This window comes from Diabrotica virgifera, chromosome 5 (genome assembly GCF_917563875.1).
Source record: "Diabrotica virgifera virgifera chromosome 5, PGI_DIABVI_V3a".
In the NCBI taxonomy this organism is placed as follows: Eukaryota; Metazoa; Arthropoda; class Insecta; order Coleoptera; family Chrysomelidae; genus Diabrotica; species Diabrotica virgifera.
Window position 1 is genome coordinate 117,892,223 of NC_065447.1, and position 19,467 is coordinate 117,911,689.

The following is a 19,467-nucleotide window of genomic DNA, read 5'->3' on the forward strand; positions in this document are numbered from 1 at the left end:
AAAAATTTTTTAAAAATATCAGGGGGGCAACTTATGGGTAAAAAAATAGATTAATACCTATTTTCAGTCCTACCGGATATACGTGTAAAATTTCATAAAAATCGCTCAAGCCGTTTCGGAGGAGTATGGTAACTAACACTGTTGCATGGGAATTGTATGTAGATAGAAGTAACTGTGAATTAAATAATAAAAGTGGCTAAGTTTGACCGTAATTAACCTAGGCGAAAAGTTTTTTTTGAAAATTCGTGTAAGAATACCAGCTTTTGAAATCCTAAGTAGATTTACTTTACAGTCAATATTAACAAAGCTATTCAAATTGTTTATAAGCCAAAAATTACTCTACTTTAATAAAATGTTTTCGGAGTGATAAAAATGACTTTTTATTGATTTTTTTAAATACTGAAAATATAAGTATTCAGTATTCTTATTTTATGCAGTTTCGACAGAATTGCTCTATCATTATTATTTTCTGAACAATAATATTGCAAAAATAAGCTCTTTGGGATAAACAAATTGAATAAAATTTATACTAATTGACGAATCGTCTTGAAAGTTTTTGTGCATTATACCTATATACTGCTTGACTCAACTTTTTATGCAATATCAAAGTCTTAAGTTCATTTTCGCAAAAGTTGTAACAATTTTTTAATTCTCGAAATTTTAGTCTTATTTTACAATTAGCGAAGCAACAAATGATCGGACCAAAATTAAAAAACTGCCATTTTAAACCTTTGCTCATCTACTAAAATATGGATACTCTAAATAAGATATTTAATTACCCTATTTTTACCTGTACCGATTTAAACGTCACTTTTTGACCTTTATTTGTTAATAACTAAAATTCTCGTCCGAACTGTAACGGGTATTTTTGTATTTATAATGTATTAGCTATATAGTACCCAAAAAACCCATTTGCAACCTGGCTGGTCAAGTGTACCGACAAAAACCTTATTTCTCTGGACTAGTTGTTGTTCTAATTAATGATCATTATTTTTGTCTCCTTACAATTTAGTTTTAGGCTGTAGTTGTTACATGTTTCTATGATACTATCCATCATCTGCCAGAAATACTTACCAGTTACTGCAATATCAACTTCGGATTCGTCCTAGGCTTAACTAAAGATGTTTCTGCAAATAATGCTAGGGCCATTATGTAACCCTGTCTAAATCTCTTTCCGAGTGTGAAAATCTCGGACAAAAAAAATTACACATTTAATTTTGCCGAAACTACTGGCAACTTAAGAATGTTATATTCATTATTTGCGCGCATACGGGTAATAATCTGAATTTTTTAAAGACAAAAAATAATATGCTACTGAGATAATATTTCAAATTGGAAATTATTTTTAATTTCTTATTTAATTTGCAACAAAAAAAATATCATTATTTTTTTTCATACGACGCACCGTTTTAATGCAAAAAAATAAAATATCTTAACGCTTCCAATGTATTCGTATTACGAGTAGATACATAATATTTTATTTTTACATAAAAACGACGCGTCATATAAAAAAGAAAAATAGATTTTTTGTCACAAATTAAACGAGAAATTCAAAAATGTTTTTTAATTTGAAATATCTCAGTGAAGTACTATTTTTTTCTTTAAAATTTTCAGACCATTACCCTTATGCGCGCCAATGATGAACAGAAAATTCCTAATAGTACGTCAGAAAATGCAAAATAACTATGTACCTCTTTTTTTCCTTCTATGTGATAACTACCTCTTACAATCCACCATATGTCATTACAATGTTGCCAGCAGTTTCGGCAAAATCGTAAAAAATGTGTAAAATTTCTTTAAACGCTTTATCTTGAAAAAGGATGGCGTTAAAAAAAATTTTTATTAAGCAATCCCCAATTAATTTTCAGTTTTTTTTACCCATTCTAGAAGTGGTGCTAACTTTTTGAGACACCCCGTATAATATTCTCTTCTTTTAGGGTATGGTTAATACAGTAACAGCGACGTCTCCTGCGTTATTGTCGATAGTAAACCAAGCCATTACGCATATTTTTAATGAACCAAAGACGATATATTTGACAGATAAAGTAAAAAATATTATGTTTAACGGTATGGAATTAAATTGCCAGGGATCAGATTTTGCTTCAAAAGCAGTATGCACGCAAATAAAATCTCAGATGAAAGGAGTAAAAGAATCACCAACACAAAAAAATGTATTATTATTTTCTTTAATAGGACCCGTAAGTATTTTCATAAAAAACAGGTATGGTTCATTCCACCAACATACGCCTGTTTTGGATTATCGCGACAACGAATATTTTAGTGTGCAACATAAGAAGTACGAAAGTAAATGCCTCTAATAATTATTCCAATAAACAACAATGTAATTTGCAATTTATTTTCGTTCTTCATATTTTGCACAATAAAATATTCGTTGTCGAAATAATCCAACACAGGCGTATATTCGTGGAATAGGGTATATAATCACAAAATTCCTGGTATCCATCTAATTTAGTAGTTAATTTATTAAAATCCGGTCAACTTAGACATCAAAATAGTTGGCAAATAACAAAAATTTCCGGAGAGCCAAATTTTGGTGGAGAGCTAGAGTTTACCATAACAAATAAAGTTTTAAAAGTCCCCATCGATCCCATGTGTGCAACAAAAGTTATTCGGGGTCAAATGTCAAAATTTGAGATTTTTTGGATTTTTCTCGAAAACGGTAAGTTTTATCAAAAAAAAACATCAAACCAAAGTTATAGATCTTAACATTCTCTACAAAAATAGTCCTTACAATTTTTTTTCCTAAGAGTTGCCATTCCTGAGATATCGCGATTTTTAAAGTTACTTTATACATTATATTATGCACATATAAGCCACGTATAATGTGGCACTTAAGACAAGTATAGATGCCTATTTGTGTCTCTTTTATATAATATATTATACTATTCTGAAAATATTTCTTCAAAAGATAATCAGTCCCAAACTGAATTTCCTCTATCCACGTGGCTTTGAAAAACGTTTGGCTGTACCATTGTTTAAAAAAGAACAGATTGTCTATTGTAAACAATGGCTTAGCAGACATTACGGGCTTACAGAGACAGTGGTATTTGACGGCTACAGTGACTCGACAAAGAATATTAAAGCTGCAAAACAACGTCGTCGAGCTACAAAAACATCATCGGGTTCCGAGATTAACTTTGATGAAAATATAACAGTTCCAGCGAATCAACAACAATTTTTCGCGAACATTAATAATAAATTTCGTTTCATTAACAGCTGCGAATATTGAAGTGAAACAAGATAAAAATGACGCAGATATCCTTATATGTAATTGAGACAGCAATTGAAAAATTTAAGGCAATAAACACAGCAATTGTAGTTGGTGAAGATGTTGATTTGTTAGTACTGCTTACTGCAAGGACTCCAGTAGATAAAGTTATTTATTTTCTGAAACCTGGAAGGACTCAACAGCGAACAGAGATATATTCTTCGAAAAGTTTATCGGCTTATCCCAAATGCCAAAAGTACATTTTATTTTTACATGCGATAACCGGCGGCGACACTACGTCAGCAATGTACAGAAGGGGCAAAACGTCAGTACTTAAATTATTCGAAAAGAAAAAGATTTGACTGACTGCTTTAAAGTTTTTACAGAACTTGATTCCATACCGCAAACAATAATTACGGAAGGAATTGGCTTTCTTCTTGTGGTTTATGGAGCTCCAAAAAAATTAGTTGTCTTGATAAATACCGATACTTAACTTTTGTAAAAAATACGCGAAACAAGAGACAAGTACAACTATCATGTCTTCCTCCAATATCAGCATCTGATTTTCAACATTTGTATCGAGTATATTATCAAGTTCAAACATGGCTAGGCAAAGAACTGAATCCAGAAGACTGGGGTTGGAAATTAATAGATAATACTCTGGAACCGATTAAAACCTTACTCCCACCTGCTCCAGAAAAACTCCTTAACACTATTTTTTCCAATTGCAAAAAAGGTTGTAGTGCCAAATGTGGATGTAAAAAGTCGGGTTGCTGTGTTCTCTAGCGTGTACCAACTGCCAAGGTCAGTAATGTCCAGTTTAGTACAACAAAGAAAGACTCCTGTGATTTTAATGAAGAGACCAATGACTCAGTCACATTTGAACAATTTTTGAACATCCAGCAAGAGGAAGAGGAATAAGAAGAAATCGAAGAAGACTTGACTGTTGAAGTAGACTTTCAAGAATATGAATCTAATTAAACTATCTAAAGAAATCAAAACAATAGTTAACCTAATAATCAATAGCAATATCAATAATCAATATCAATAATAAGGTAATATCTAGAACTTGACCGGTATTGTTTCCTTAAATTATCCTAAAATTGTCAAAACAGTTACAGTAGGAAAAATGAAAGAATACCCATGAACGAACATATATAACACGCTGTATTTTCCTGTCACCGTGTCACACAAAAAAATGGCCAGCGCAAGTACATGTAATAATTATTGTTACATGTACATGCACTGGACAATTTTCTTTGTGACATGGTGACAGAAAATAAAGCGTGTTTTATATGTTCGTTCATGGGTACTCTTTCATTTTTCCGACTGTAGTGGAGTAGGCCTACAGGGAAAACCACGGTAAAAAAACGCCCCGAGTACACTACCTCGCAGGTTGTGTGGAAACGTGTGCATATCATGTATAATGTGACTCTTAGAATCGCGATATCTCAGGAATGGCAACTCTTAGGAAAAAATAGTAAGGACTATTTTTGTAGAGAATTTTAAGACCTACAACTTTGGTTTAAGGTTCTTTTTTTTATAAAACTTACCGTTTTCGAAAAAAATCCAAAAAATCTCAAATTTTGACCTTTGACCCTGAATAACTTTTGTTGCACACATGGGATCAATGCGAGACTTTTAAAACTTTATTCGTTATGGTATACCCTAGCTCTCCACCAAAATTTGGCTCTCCGGCATTTTTTGTTATTTCAAATGTCTATATAGACCGGGTTATTAGAGCTTGTTCTCTTGCCTGGATACCAGGAAATGGATGCAGATTGCCTAAGAGAGAGAGGCATGGTAGAAGGAAGAGGAGGCCTATATCTAGGATGTTTAGGGCTGATTAGATAGGTTTGCTAGAATCACAAAATTATTGATTTATTATTAAAGTGGATTTATCATATTTGATTCTCTAAGTGACATTTCACGGGCTACCAATATCAGTCGGTTTATTTTTACAGTCGGTCAGATAGCGGTCTAATAGTCGCATTCGCTTCACTGTCAAAAAGCTTGGACCAAGCCCGGGACAGAAAAACAAAAAGGTTAACGCAGTACTTAAAAATTCTAAATGAAGCTGCTACTAAGACTGGAATACGCTGATGTATCTGATCGACCTATGTGTTAAGAATAGTAAATGGAGTAAAAATATAGGCAACTGGTCACCTTATGAAGCGAAAAGACTACAAGACCTCAAATGCGCTGGAGTCACAATGAAGTAGATTTGTTTGAGAAATGTTCTGTTAAATATCATTTAGTAATTATGAGCTGAAGTTTAATACTTCAAATGTCATTCAAACGTTTTCGTATTAAATGCACAATAAGAATTATAGGTACTCTAAGCGCCAGACTCCATTTGCGATTTTCTAGTCGCATGACTGTTTTGTTGCGAAGATTGAATACATTAGTTTAAATACAAGTCAATCCACGATTATTTAGTCGCAAATGGATTGACTTGTATTTGAAACAATGTGTTCAATCTTCGTGACAAAACAATCGCGCGACTTTGCAAAAACTATGCTTTTAGCTTATTTTAAAAAGTTATGACCGAAAAAATAAAGCGGACTTAAAAGTACCGTCGGGAAGTAACTGTCAAAAAAATCTAAAAGTGATGGGAGACTAAGGGTTAAAAGAGATCCGCAGGGCCAATGTGGAAATGACTGAGATATAATAGACATAAATAGAGAGAACTAAAAGAAGCTTATACAAAATTTATATGACCTCCTTTTACCTTGCTTTATTTTATGATACTAGTTATTCTTTGTAATCCCTTTTTTGGTTGCTATTCTTGTAAGGTCGTCAGTGTTAAAAGTCAACACTGATGGTTATTTTTAAAAACAGTATTTTTCGTTTTTCTTGCACCATAGGAACAAAAAAATAATCAGCAGTATTTCCAAGATAGTTCCAAGAAAATGCAGAATAATTAAAAGGTATAAATGGCAATCACTAGATACTAAATGGCAGTCTATCTATGAACGATAGATTTATTAATGTTAAGAAGGAAACACATACAGTTGAGTCCGCGAATCTTTACTCATGCGTCATCATTTAAAGCATACGAAATAAGCCACAATTGTACTAAAAAAATGATTTTATTAACGTTTCCATGCCCAAATCGGGTGTCGTTGTCAAAATACAAAAAATATTAATCATTAATATTTTTTGTATTTTGACAACGACACCCGATTTGGGCATCGAAGCGTTAATAAAATCATTTTTTTAGTAAAATTGTGGCTTATTTCCCTTGAAAACTAGTTGATTGCAAAAATGCCACAAGAAAATAGCTTCAGAACAACATGAATTTGATGATAAGTCGGAAATTGAAATTTACTAAACGCAACAGCAAGTCACTTGCTGTTGCGTTTAGTAAATTTCAATTTTCGACTTACCATCGACTTATTTCGTATGCTTTAAATGATGACGCACGGGTAAAGATTCGCGGACTCAACTGTAAGATACTGTTACCTCAAACATAAAATATTATAAAAATTGAAAACTCGTCACTAACATAACATTTTTTATTCCTCGGTAACAAATTGGTAAAAAGGTGTCCATATAATTGCTCATTTTCTTGTTTTTTTTATTAAAACTCTGTTTACTAGAACGTTACTCGAATTTTAGAGGAACGCCACTATTGCTGACACAATTAAAATCATGAGGGGTATTAAAAATTACAGAGATCTGGGAAGAGTACTAGAAGTTAATGGTAAAAAGGATATTGGATTGTGGGGAACTGAAGAATGCAACAGGTTTAAAGGCACGGATGGTTGGATTATACCTCCACTTCTAAAACCCGAAGAAGGAATTAAATGTTATACTACTCACTTATGCAGGTAAATAAAATCCAATTAGGTTAACGTCAAAATAATATAATAAACATTGTATAGCTTTTATCAGAAAATCATTTACAACAAGAGATTAATGTAGCAAACTCAAAAAGTCAAATTCAAAACGAGTGACGGAAAACTCTAAGGGTACGAACACGAACATGCCGAAGATACATGGATATGCGCATAGGCGTAACCAGGGGGGGTTTTAGGGGTTATGACCCCCCCCCCCATTGGGATGGACTTTAAAGCTCTATACGCTTAACACCATATCCCTCAGAGACCTTCCAGTAGTTGTAACTCCCCCCTTTCCAGTAGTTGTAACCCCCCCTTAGGATCATCCTGGTTACGCCTATGGATATGCGAGGTGGAGGTCGCGATCGCGATCGCTACATCTATGTCAAAACAAACCTTCATTTTTTTATGAGATCGCACATACCAAGGATGTTTCACCAGTTCACCCTCGCGACCTATCATCTCGGTTTACAGCGATGTCGATGCCAGAACACAATAGTTCATTTACATCGCGATTGAGCTGCTGATGGCGTGATAAATTACTGAATAAATTTTATTATTTACTATTATTTATTTAATATTTATTATTTATTGTAGAAAAATGTGTAAATTAATGTTTAAAATTTAACTTTTCCAGAAAACGTGTCACTCACTTCAGAAGCCACATATAACACTGAAAGGAAGGTACCTTCGGCATGTCCGTACCCTAAGGCCTTTTTCATACTATACGAATTTGGTCGTCACGACAAACGGTCGTACGACCGTTTGTCGTGCTCATCGGACTTTCACACTTTACGACAGTATTCATCTTATTGTCGTAGAGAGCACAAGGCGTAGAATGAATCGGGCAAAAATTTATTATTTATACATAATACATTTAGTGAAGTCACTGAAGGTGAATATGAGCTATTACCTCCGATTTCGTTGAACCTCCATCGATTTGCACGAAAATTGGTGAGTGGTTAGGGTTAGAGGATATATCAAGGAGCAAAGGTGACATGGTGCCAACTTGCGCTTTTACCCTGGGGGTGGATGCCACTCCTCCTCGGGGGTGAAAATTATTTTATAAAAAATAACCCCACAATTCGATAGAGCGACAAATTATAAGCAAAATGTGTTATATAAAGTTATTAAAATAAATCAAAACTTTTTGAGTTATTAAAGATCAAAGATTTTAATTTTTCTTATATAATAAGTTAAAAACTTATTATTGTCAAAATTGAGGCTAATAAAAAATCAAATAAATTCCTTACTAGAAAAACCTTTCAATGTTAACTGAAAGTGAGTTATAGGTAATTGAATGTATATTTCTTTCGTCGAGTACCCAAATCTAAGTATTCAAGCTTAAATACCGGGAAAATGATGCATTTTATAATATAAACTTATTAAACATTTGTCAAAGCTCATTGAAATATCTATCAAACAAGTGCTCGAACAAGTTGATAGCATTAAAGTTTATGCACAAAAAATGTTTCAAAATGTATCTTTTAAAAAATTTTCTAAAAAATGTTATTGTTTTTTTGTAAATAACTCCGTTATATCTTAAAGTAGCAAGTTCATCTAATAACTGGTTAAAATTTTATTCCAAGAGCTATTAAAAAACGTCAAAATAGTCATTTATACCTCTTACTTTTTAAAAAATAAAAGGTTAAATGGCCCCGGTTACATGGTTCTCGCAGCCAAATTGAAATTTTAAACGTTTCTATCTCGGTTATTTTTTACTCTACGAAAATAGTAAAATGGGTAAAGTATTTGCTACAGAAAAAACTAAAATTTAGTTATGTATCATTTTTTACGTATATTGAGTATTTTTGGAGTTATTATCAAAAGAAAATGAAAAGTACGATAATTCTAAAAATTCTGATTTTTTTAAATCATACCTTTTTTTCAAAAATATGCATTCTAAACCGGTCAAATTTGTTGAAATAATTAACTATGATAACATAAAGAAATTCTTGTGAGGATTACTACACATTTTAATTTTTGCGGAAATGGCGTATGTTTAGTTTTTAACTTTTTCCTAAAAAAATCGAAAGGGTTCTCTTATTTTCATCATAACTTGCTTAATTTTGATGCTATTAACTTCTACTGAAGCTCATTTGATAGGTATTCCGAAGTACGTTGACAAGTATTTAACAAGTATATTCTATAAAATGCATCGTTTTCCCGTTATGTAAGCTTGAATACTTAGATTTGAGTACTCATCGAAAAAATATACATTCAATTACCCATAACTTACTTTAAAATAACATTAATTTTGTTCCTTAAGTAGTGAGTGTATTAAATTTTTTATTATCTTTAATTTTGGTAATAATAGCTTTTTTAAAAAAGCTTATAGTTTTTGAGTAATACGTGAAAAACTTCTTTAAAACATGCATTTTTTTAAGAAAAAATAAAATCTTTGATATTTAATAACTCAAAAAGTATTGATTTATTTATGTTAATAACTTTATATAACAAATTTTGCTTAGAAGTTGCCCTTCTATCGATTTCTGGTATTATTTTTAATAAAAATATTTCACCCCCGAGAAGGGGTGGCAACCACTCCCAGGGTAGAAGCGCAAGTTAACGTCATGTCACCTTTGTTCCTTGAAGTATCTTCTAACTACTTACCAATTTTCATGAAAATCGATGAAGGTTCAACGAAATCGGAGGTGAAAACCTTCAGTGACTCCACTAATTATTTATACGTAGAAAAAGTTCTGTGAACATCTGCAGATGTGATTGGTGCGTATATAAATTTAGACAAATGTGCCGGTATGTACTATTTTACAACAATATAATAAATTTGGGCTTTCTGCAGACAAAGTTTAGTTTATTACATGTCAGGTATAACGATGGGTTTTCCAGCTTATCTCCTAAGCCTAAGGGATTAAAATTCTTAATACTTTATTGAATTATTAGAGTTTTATTATAGCTTTGTATACTTCATAGAATTTTGCTCAAGATAGGAAATAACATGAAATTTGACTATAGTTTTTCATAAGAAGTAAAATAAACAAAGATGAGCAACATATCTTTAAAATAAGCATTTTTATTAAAAATCCTAATTATAATCTTTTGTAATTAAATAACATAAAAAAATAATAATTGTTCTGAAGATATTTTCTTGTGCTCTCTTATGCAATTTACTATTTTAGTTGGGAATAAGCCACAATTTTATTTTATGAATAAGTTTATTTGAAGTTTCGATTTCCACTTCCAATCGTTATCAAAATACTTCTTCTTCTTCTTGTCTTTATCTTTATGCGTACTACATTACATGCCATAATTATTTCAAAATATTTTATTAGATTTGTACTTTGTGTTCTGTTCTAAATAAAATGTAGCAATAAAAATGTTATTCAAGTAGTAATACATTAAAAATAATAGAATTAAAAATGTTGCGTTTACATAACGTTGGAAATTAATGGGCTAAAAAATTCAGGTTTGTAATCTACGAGTATATTTTAAATGTAAAATAAAGTAAGTACAACTTACCTAGTTTCCTCCTGGTCCTCTAAGTTTTCAAAATCAGGGTTAACCTCCACCAATACTTCACGCCATGCACTCCTTGACGCATTTCTGTCTTTATACACATCCAAGTTTTGTCCCACAACACTGGTTTACTTTGTACCAGTCCAATTAAAAATTCCCCATCTATATTGTCTGCCATTATGTACGTGCCACTGAATTCACTGGTACTACACGACTAACTGTCGTTAAGTATGGAAGCACTCATTTATGCTCGTGGTTCACTGATAGCACGGCACGACACGACCGTCATCCATTGCAGTGACATTGGACGACAGGCGAGGAGCAACGGCACGACAGTTAGTCGTGGTCGTCCTGTGTGAAGGGCTCCGTACATTTATGTATTGGACTAATGGAATGTACGACTAACTGTCGTTACGACCGTTTGTCGTGACGACCGAAGTCGTAAAGTATGAAATAGGCGTAAGAAATATCTTTAGCATAAAAATAGGTATAGTCGTAATAACTTAATTTGTAGACTGGTTTTAAAGGCGGCTAAATTTTATCCCTTCTTGTTTACAATTAACCCACATCATTTTAATCGTTTTGGTAAGATAACCGTTTTAGTTGAAAAGCAAGTCGTTAATAGAGTCTAGAGTTTGCATTCAGTATGCATTTGCATACAAATATTTTGTTCAGCATGATGTTACAAAAGTAGGCGGCCTACATGAAATGTAAATAAAAATGGTCAATATTAATTTAAGGATATTATAGGATATATCCTGCTAAGTAAAAGTACATATTTTTATTTACATATATAATTACCAGAATAAACCAGCCACCGGGCTATAGCCTAAAACCGAACTATCAAAACCTACAAATCTGATCCGTTTCACGCTATTGGTTACTTGGACTATACCTACTGTTACTATGGTTACACTGGATTTCCGAAAATACATGTACATACAATATACAATACATTCAACATTCAATACAACACATTCAATTATTATCTACAAATAATAGGCAGACACAATCACAACTTGGGGGCGCCAAAATATTTTTTTTCTGCGGGTCTTTTTCTTTTTGTGTAGACATGACTCTGTCTGTTTTTCAATGTGCCTCCAGTAAGTTGTCGTTCCATCGTTTTCGTGGTCTTCCCACTGATCGTCTTCTTATTGGGGAACCGTCTCTCGCCGTCCTTACTGCTCTATTTGTTGTCATTCGGCTTATGTGGTCGTTCCATTCTTCTCTTCTGTTTTTCACCCAGTTATTAATGTTGTCCACCTTGCATCTCCGTTGTATATTTGCACTTTTTTGTTAGAGTTGTTGAAGTGTTTTCATCTCTGCTGTTTCTAGCATTATTTTTGTCCTTTCTCTATCAGGTCGTGTTTCTGCCGCGTATGTAATTATTGGTCTGATGACTGTTTTGTAAATTCTGCCTTTCACTTTTTTCCGATATTTTTTTATTTCTCTATATTGTTTTATTCAGGCAACCTGCGGCTCTGTTTGCTTTATTCACCTGATCTTCCACTTCTGTTTCGAGCTCTCCGTAGTCTACAATAAATGCGAGGAATACCTGGATGACACACAGTTTGGGTTCCGTAACGGGTTTGGAACGAGAGAGGCATTGTTTGGAATGAACGTACTTGCTCAAAGATGTCGAGATATATCTGTAGACATATACTGTTGTTTTATTGACTTCCAAAAGGCATTTGATCGTGTTAAGCACTCTATATTGATCGAAGCTCTAAAAGACATGCTTGGACGGCAGAGATGTTCGAATAATTGTAAATTTATATTGGAATCAAACAACATCAGTTTTAGTAGATGGTGTGGAATCAGCTCTTAATATTAAAATAGGAGTACGGCAGGGATACCTCTTGTCACCACTGCTTTTCAACGTTTACTCCGAAATAATTTTCAGAAAGGCTCTTTCTGAAAAACAAGAAGGAATACTTGTGAACGGTGAAGTCATCAATACTTTGCGATATGCGGACGATACAGTACTCCTAGCTTCTAGTCAAGAAGATCTGCAAACACTACTTAATAGTGTCGTTGAGAGTTGTAGGAAGGCAGATCTGGATCTGAACATACGGAAAACCAAAATACTCGTAATAAGTAAACAGCAGCATATAAAACCGTTTATATATGTAAATAATACCAAACTTGAGCAAGTTGATAAAATCGTGTACCTTGGACAGCAACTAAATTGTAACGCAGAAAGTCACGGCGAAATTAGATCTAGGGTAGAGAAGGCTAGAGCCGCTTTTAAAAGGATGTCCAAGGTGTTATGCAACAGAGACCTAAAATTAGCATTGAGGATCCGCCTACTTCGCTGCTACGTGTTTTCGGTCTTACTTTATGGTGTCGAGTCCTGGACTGTGAATAAAATCGATCTAAATCGCCTTGAGCCTTTCGAAATGTGGTGCTATAGAAGAATTTTAAAAGTTTCCTGGGTGGAGAAGATTCGAAACTCCACAATACTAGAACGTATCAGCAAGACTACTGAGATCATAAAAAGCATCAAGCAGAGAAAGCTGTAGTACTTCGGACATGTAATGAGAGGTCCCAAATATAGGTTGCTACAAAATATTATGCAAGGAAAAATATCAGGCAAACGCAGTCCAGGACGAAGAAGAACCTCACGGTTGAAGAACTTGCGAGATTGGTATGGTGTTGATACAAGCATGCTATTTAGGGTGGCAGTGAATAAAATTAAGATAGCTATGATGGTAACCAACGTTCTGAAAGAACATGGTACATAAAGAAGTAGCTAGATAATGTGATGCCTAGATATTTAAACTCCGTGACTTGTTCTATTATCTGACCCTCCAGCTCTAATTTACACCTTATTAGATTTGCTGTTACAACCATGCATTTAGTCCTTTTTAGGGAAATTATCATGTTAAATTTCCTAGCGGTTATATTAAATTATTGGTGCAGCATCCGTTGTAAATTATCTTCTTCACTTTGAGAGATTAGTATTGCGTCGTCTGCATAGCAGATTATTTTAAGTTGTTTTTCTCCCATTTGGTGTCTTTTTTGTTCTTACTTTTTTATTATTTCATCCATAATCAGGTTTAACAATAGAGGAGGTACCTACATTGAATATTAATTTGTTTGTTATATAATATAATCCACTCTCGCAATAATTATGTGATATATTTGATTCAAAATGAATTCAAGAATTTTTTGTAATTGGGCAACAATGTCAACTTAGATCTCTGGCGTATATGTCGGTTATAATGTACTTAACACATTTATATGCTTATCTACTATTGTTTAATTTAGCTATGATGTGCCTGATTATTAATGACGTATACATATTTACTTTATATTACTTATTTATTAAATCATCTTCAGGAATATTGCCCTCGACTATGTTCGAGACGATGTAGTTAAAGGAATTAACGTACGAAGATATGAAGGAAATTTAGGCGACCAGCAAAACAATCCAGCTGACAAATGTTACTGTCCAGAATCAAGACCATGCCTTAAAACAGGAACATTTGAATTATCGAAATGTGTAGGTGCACCAATTATAGCCAGCTTGCCGCATTTCTTGGACGCAGATGAATCGTTGTTGACCCAAGTTAAAGGCTTAAGCCCAGTCCATGAAGATCATATTATGAATGTAAACATTGATCCGGTAAGTTTAATATTTTAATAAATACGCAAATTTTTTCGCCATTTCGTTGGTTATTATTTGTTCGATCTGTTCACCAAACGTAGCGATACATCCTCATATCAAAACCTCCAGTTTATCTTAGAACGAAATATACGGTGGTGTGTACATAGTGTCCTATACTAATATTCAGGATATATCCCTTAAACGAATACAGATTTTCGAATTGGACAAAAACTGATCTATTCCATTTCTATATAGTACATTCTTTCACGGTTTTTGCTCTAAATTTTAAAGAACCGCTTGGATTGACATGAAATTTGGCATACGTATAGCTTACTTGTCAAAGAAAAAAAGTGATATTGTGCCGATGTGTGCTTTTGCCCTGGGGGTGACTTTCACCCTCTCTTGGGGGTGAAAAAATATATGTCCAAAATAAGTCCGGGAATGGGTAAACTGACTAATTTTAAGTAACTTTTGTTTTATAGAGATTTTTCGCCAAGTCAACACTTTTCGAGTTATTTACGAGTGAATATGTTAATTTTTCAACAAAATAACCACATTTTTAGACGCTTTTTCGCAAATAACTCAAAAAGTAAGTATTTTGTCGAAAAAACGTTCTTAGCAAAAATATAGCTTATAAAAAAGGAAAAAAGTGGTGTACGCGTTAGGTCTCTGGATCTCGTAGAACCGGAGTTATAGCCAATAAAAATAGATACATATTCACCAAATTTAAAATAGAACATTTCGACGTGCAATATCCAAAAAATTAAGCACTTTTTGGGGAAAACCTATCATAACTTTTTTATAGTGTTTAAAAAAAACTTTATTTCTGTTTTTACAAAAAGTTTCTAGCATTAAAGTTAAGCAAGTTACGCTCAAAATAAAGTTGGTCCCTTTTGTTTTTTCAAAAAAAAATCGGGAAAACCACCCTCTAATTAGCAACTTAAATGAAATTAATCGTTACCGCTCCACAAATTATTTTACTTATGTTGTGTTTATATGATCTGTAAGTTTCATCGATTCAAAGTGCTTATTTTTGAAAAAATTTGGTTTCGAAGTAAAATTTTTAAAAATTTAAATTTTGAAAAATACCTTTTTTCAAAATAACTTAAAAATTGTTAGAGATACCAAAAATCTCGAAAAACAAAAAAAAAGTCAGATTTGCTTTTCTAAATATCATGTATTTTTTTGTTTTTCTGTTAGACAAAAATTGATTAAGATTTGGTGTTTCTAAATTTGCATACATTCGTGATCAGTGAATCGTTCAACCCATTTTAACTACAGCCCTTTCAATAATAAGGACTTTGAACCGATGAAACTTACAGATCATATAAACAATATATACACGAGTCAAGAAACTTTTGAAGTCGTAACGATTAAGTTCATTTAAGACACTAATTAGGGGGTGATTTTCTCGATTTTTTTACCAAAACCAAAAGGGACTAACTTTATTGTGAGCGTAACTTGTTTAATTTTCATGCTAGAAATTTTTTTTATAAAACAAAAATAAAGCATTTTTAAACCCTTTAAATAAGTTGTAATGAGTTTTCCCCGAAATGTGCTTCATTTTTGGTTATTTCACGTTAAAGTATTCCATTTGGAATTTGACGAATATGAACCTATTTTTATTAGCTATAACTCTGCTTCTACTAGGTGTAGAGACGTGATATATACATCATTTTTTTAAAAATTTTACAGGCTATATTTTTGCTTAGAACGTTTTTTCGACAAAATACTTACTATTTGAGTTATTTGCGAAAAACCGTCTAAAAGCGTGGTTATTTTGTTGAAAAAATGAACATATTCACTGCCAAATAAATCGAAAAGTATTGACTTAGTGAAAAAACTCTATAGAACAAAAGTTACTTAAAATTAGCCAGTTTATCCATTTGCTGACTTTCTTTGGACGAATATTTTTTCACCCCCAAGAGGGGGTGAAAACCACCCCCAGGGCAAAAGCACATATCGGCACAATATCACTTTTTTTCTTTGACTTGTTAGCTATGTGTATGCCAAATTGCATGTCAATCCAAGCGGTTCTTTAAAATTTAGAGATTTTGCAATATTTTACCGTTAAAGAACGGACTAATACACATTATTATGGCGTATAAAAAATCATGCCCTAAATTTTAATCCCTTAGTTACAAGCACTAACTTTAAATTTTTTATTGGCAGTCTGTATATTTTTTTATAATTTTGAATGTGACCTTCCATCGTCTATTCAACAAATTTTTTAAAAGTAAATTTTTTTCGGTAATCAAGAAAATATATCAGTTTATTTTTTCTTTTTGTTAAATTAATCAAGAAATCCTTAAAGCTTAAAGGAACAATGAAAATAAATGCAATAAAAATTACATGAAAGAAAAAATAGATAAAAATAACAATTATCTAATTAATACTATTTACATTAAACGTTAGAATAATTATTGTAGTCCACCTACCTAATAGGTGCAACACACTTTTTCTGCTATGTAGAAGGAAGATTTCTGGTTTGTAGATTTAGATAGAAAAATCTATTATACAATAATAGGTGCTTCTACGAACTTAGTTTTGTTAAATTTTTGTTAAATAAGTAAGAAAAATTCTCAAAAAAACTCTTGTAATAAAGTCACAATATTTGAACATCACTTGCGGTTATTTTACGTCTTGGGTATTCGAAATGTTAGTCCTGTCGCCAGGGGGGGTACAACGGCCTCATTAATTCAGATGGACTTACCCAAGTTTTTTTCATGTATTTTGACCCGTAGAACACGAATTTTTTTTCATATTATAATTTTTATTACATTTATTTTTATTGTTTCTTTAAGCTTTTTTAGCCTTTCTTGATTCATCATCATCATCATCACACAGCCAAATTTGTCCACTGTCGGACAGAGGCCTCCTCAAGATCTCTCCACCCTTCTCTGTCCTACGCAGCTGCAATCCAGTTTGTCGCTATTCTTTTAAATGTCGTCGGTCCATCTGGTAGGTGGTCTTCCATGACTTCGCTTGTCTGCCCTTGGCCGCCACTCCAAAATCTTCTTTGTCCATCTGTTGTCTCTTTGTCTTACGACGTGTCTTGACCATTTCCACTTCAACTTCGTAATGCGTTTTATGATGCCTTCCGCTCAAGTTCTTCGCCGTAACTCATCATTTCGTATTCTGTCTCTCAAAGTTAGGCCAAGCATGGATCTCTTCATTTTTCGTTGTGCTACTTGTAATTTTCGTATTGATTCTGTAGTAAATGTCAGTGTTTCAGCTCCATAAGTAAGCACCGAAAGTACGCATTGGTTAAATGCTTTTCTTTGTAGCTTTATTGGGATGATTTCATACACGTCTCTTAGTTTGCCATACGCTGCCCATCCTAAAGCTATTCTTGTAGATAATCCGCATGTTTGGTTGTCTCTACTTATTTGTATTTCGTGGCCCAGATAGATGTATTTTTCAACTGTTTCGATATCGCTTCTAGTTTTCTAGTTTCAATAGTCCGCTAGGTACTAAATTGGTCATCATTTTAGTTTTCCCAAAGTTTATGTCCAACCCTACTTTTTAAGAAACTCGTTGTAGTTCTTGCAGCGTTTCGTGGGCTTCCTCTAAGTTGTCGGTTATTAGAACTATGTCATCTGCAAATCGTAGGTGGTTCAGCCTTTCACCATCGACATTCAAACGTCTGTTTTCCCAGTCTAATATCTGGAATGCATGCTGCATTATGGCATTGAACAATTTTGGTTACTTTCTTATTAGTTTATTTCTCTCTCTATCGATATTAATTTATATTCTAGCGCGAACCATTATATGGTCACTTCCTGTTGTGAAGCTGTTTAGGACAGTGACATCTTTAACTATACATTATTTGTCTGTAATTATATAGTCAATTTCATTTTGCGTTTTCCCATCCGGGGTTCTCCATGTTCACCTTTTATGATGTTTTTTGTAAAAGAAGCTGGGTGTTCATTTGATATAATTTGTTCTGAAGGAGATAGTTTAATAAAGTTTGTCCGCGTTCATTTCTTCCATCGCTGCCGAAGTTTCTAAGTACAAATTCTGATTTATCGGATTTCATGCCAATTTTTGCGTTCATGTCACCACGTAGGATTGTAAAATGGGTGTGATTTTCTTTCAAGGCTTGCGTTACTTCGTCATAGAAAATGTCTATTTCCTCTTCGCTTTGGTCTGTGGTTGGTGCATAAACCTGAATTATTTTGATGTTATATCTGTCGTTTAGCTTTGAATGGTGTATAGGCGAAGCAACGAAGCACTAAAAAACCCAAAACCTAGAGGAAAGGCACCAAATTTGAGACAGGCGCCTAATTTGAGACACCGTCGTATATTTTTGTACGATGGGTTGACATCTAGTGAAAATATTGAAAACTCATCATTCTGTGAAGTCAGTGGTAGATCTGCTTTTAGTTGGCGCTTAGAAATGACTGTTGTTGTTTTGTCGACGTTAATTTGATTTACACCATATATACACAAAAATTTTTCAGATTTTATAAAAACTTATAATACATCAAGGTAAGATGATTACATTTACTCCAGTTATTTTTTTTTTGTAGTTTAATATTAGTTAATACATTTTATGCAAATTAAACGGTAATTGTGTGGCATACATAACCAACAAAAATTCGTTTTATTTTTAACGGAAAAATCCTAATTTGAGACACCTGTAGGTTCCAAATTTGAGAGTGTCTCAAATTAGGACCCCGTGTAAAATTTATTTTTATGTATTTTTTTGTTTGTAGATGCCGCCAAAAAATAAAAAATGGCATGCAAATGATATGATACGGGCTGTAAATACAGTAAGAAATAGAGAGAGGGGATATTTGAAGGCCTCAAACGTTTTTGGAGTACCAAAAGGTACCTTAGAACGATATTATGTGAAATCGGACAAGACTCCAGAAGAACTCGTCGGGATATCAATTGGCCGCCGACCTATTCTTCCTTTGGAATTGGAAAATGAATTGGTTGAGTATGCCCTAACCATGGAGCAACGTTATTTCGGGCTAAGAGCGCGTGATATAAAACGACTGGCATTTCAACTTGCAATACGAAACTCAATACCACATCCATTTAGGGGAGTCAAAAAATCAGCCGGAAAGAAATGATGGAGACTCTTTCTGAAAAGGCATCCGACGTTTTCAATGCGTACTCCTCAGGGAATGTCATCTGCTCGAGTAAAATCGTTTACTCATCAAAAAGTATCCAAATTCTTTAACCTGTATGAACCAGAATATCTTAAGATTACTAACCCTGCACAACCTATATTCAATGTAGACGGAACAGGTATTACCATTGTTCAGCACAAACATAGCAAAGTCATTTCTATGAGAGGT

At 33.2% G+C, this 19,467-nt stretch overlaps 1 protein-coding gene across 3 annotated transcripts in view; it reads left to right on the forward strand.

The window, feature by feature from the left end:
• Positions 1 to 19,467, forward strand: part of LOC126885120 (sensory neuron membrane protein 1-like) — a 163,005-nt gene that overhangs the window by 103,006 nt on the left and 40,532 nt on the right. For all 3 annotated transcript variants that reach the window (XM_050651552.1, XM_050651554.1, XM_050651553.1), the window contains exons 4-6: positions 1,938 to 2,198; positions 6,851 to 7,062; positions 13,891 to 14,176. In XM_050651552.1, the coding sequence (XP_050507509.1) occupies positions 1,938 to 2,198; positions 6,851 to 7,062; positions 13,891 to 14,176 (759 nt within the window). The remainder of the gene's footprint in view (positions 1 to 1,937; positions 2,199 to 6,850; positions 7,063 to 13,890; positions 14,177 to 19,467) is intronic.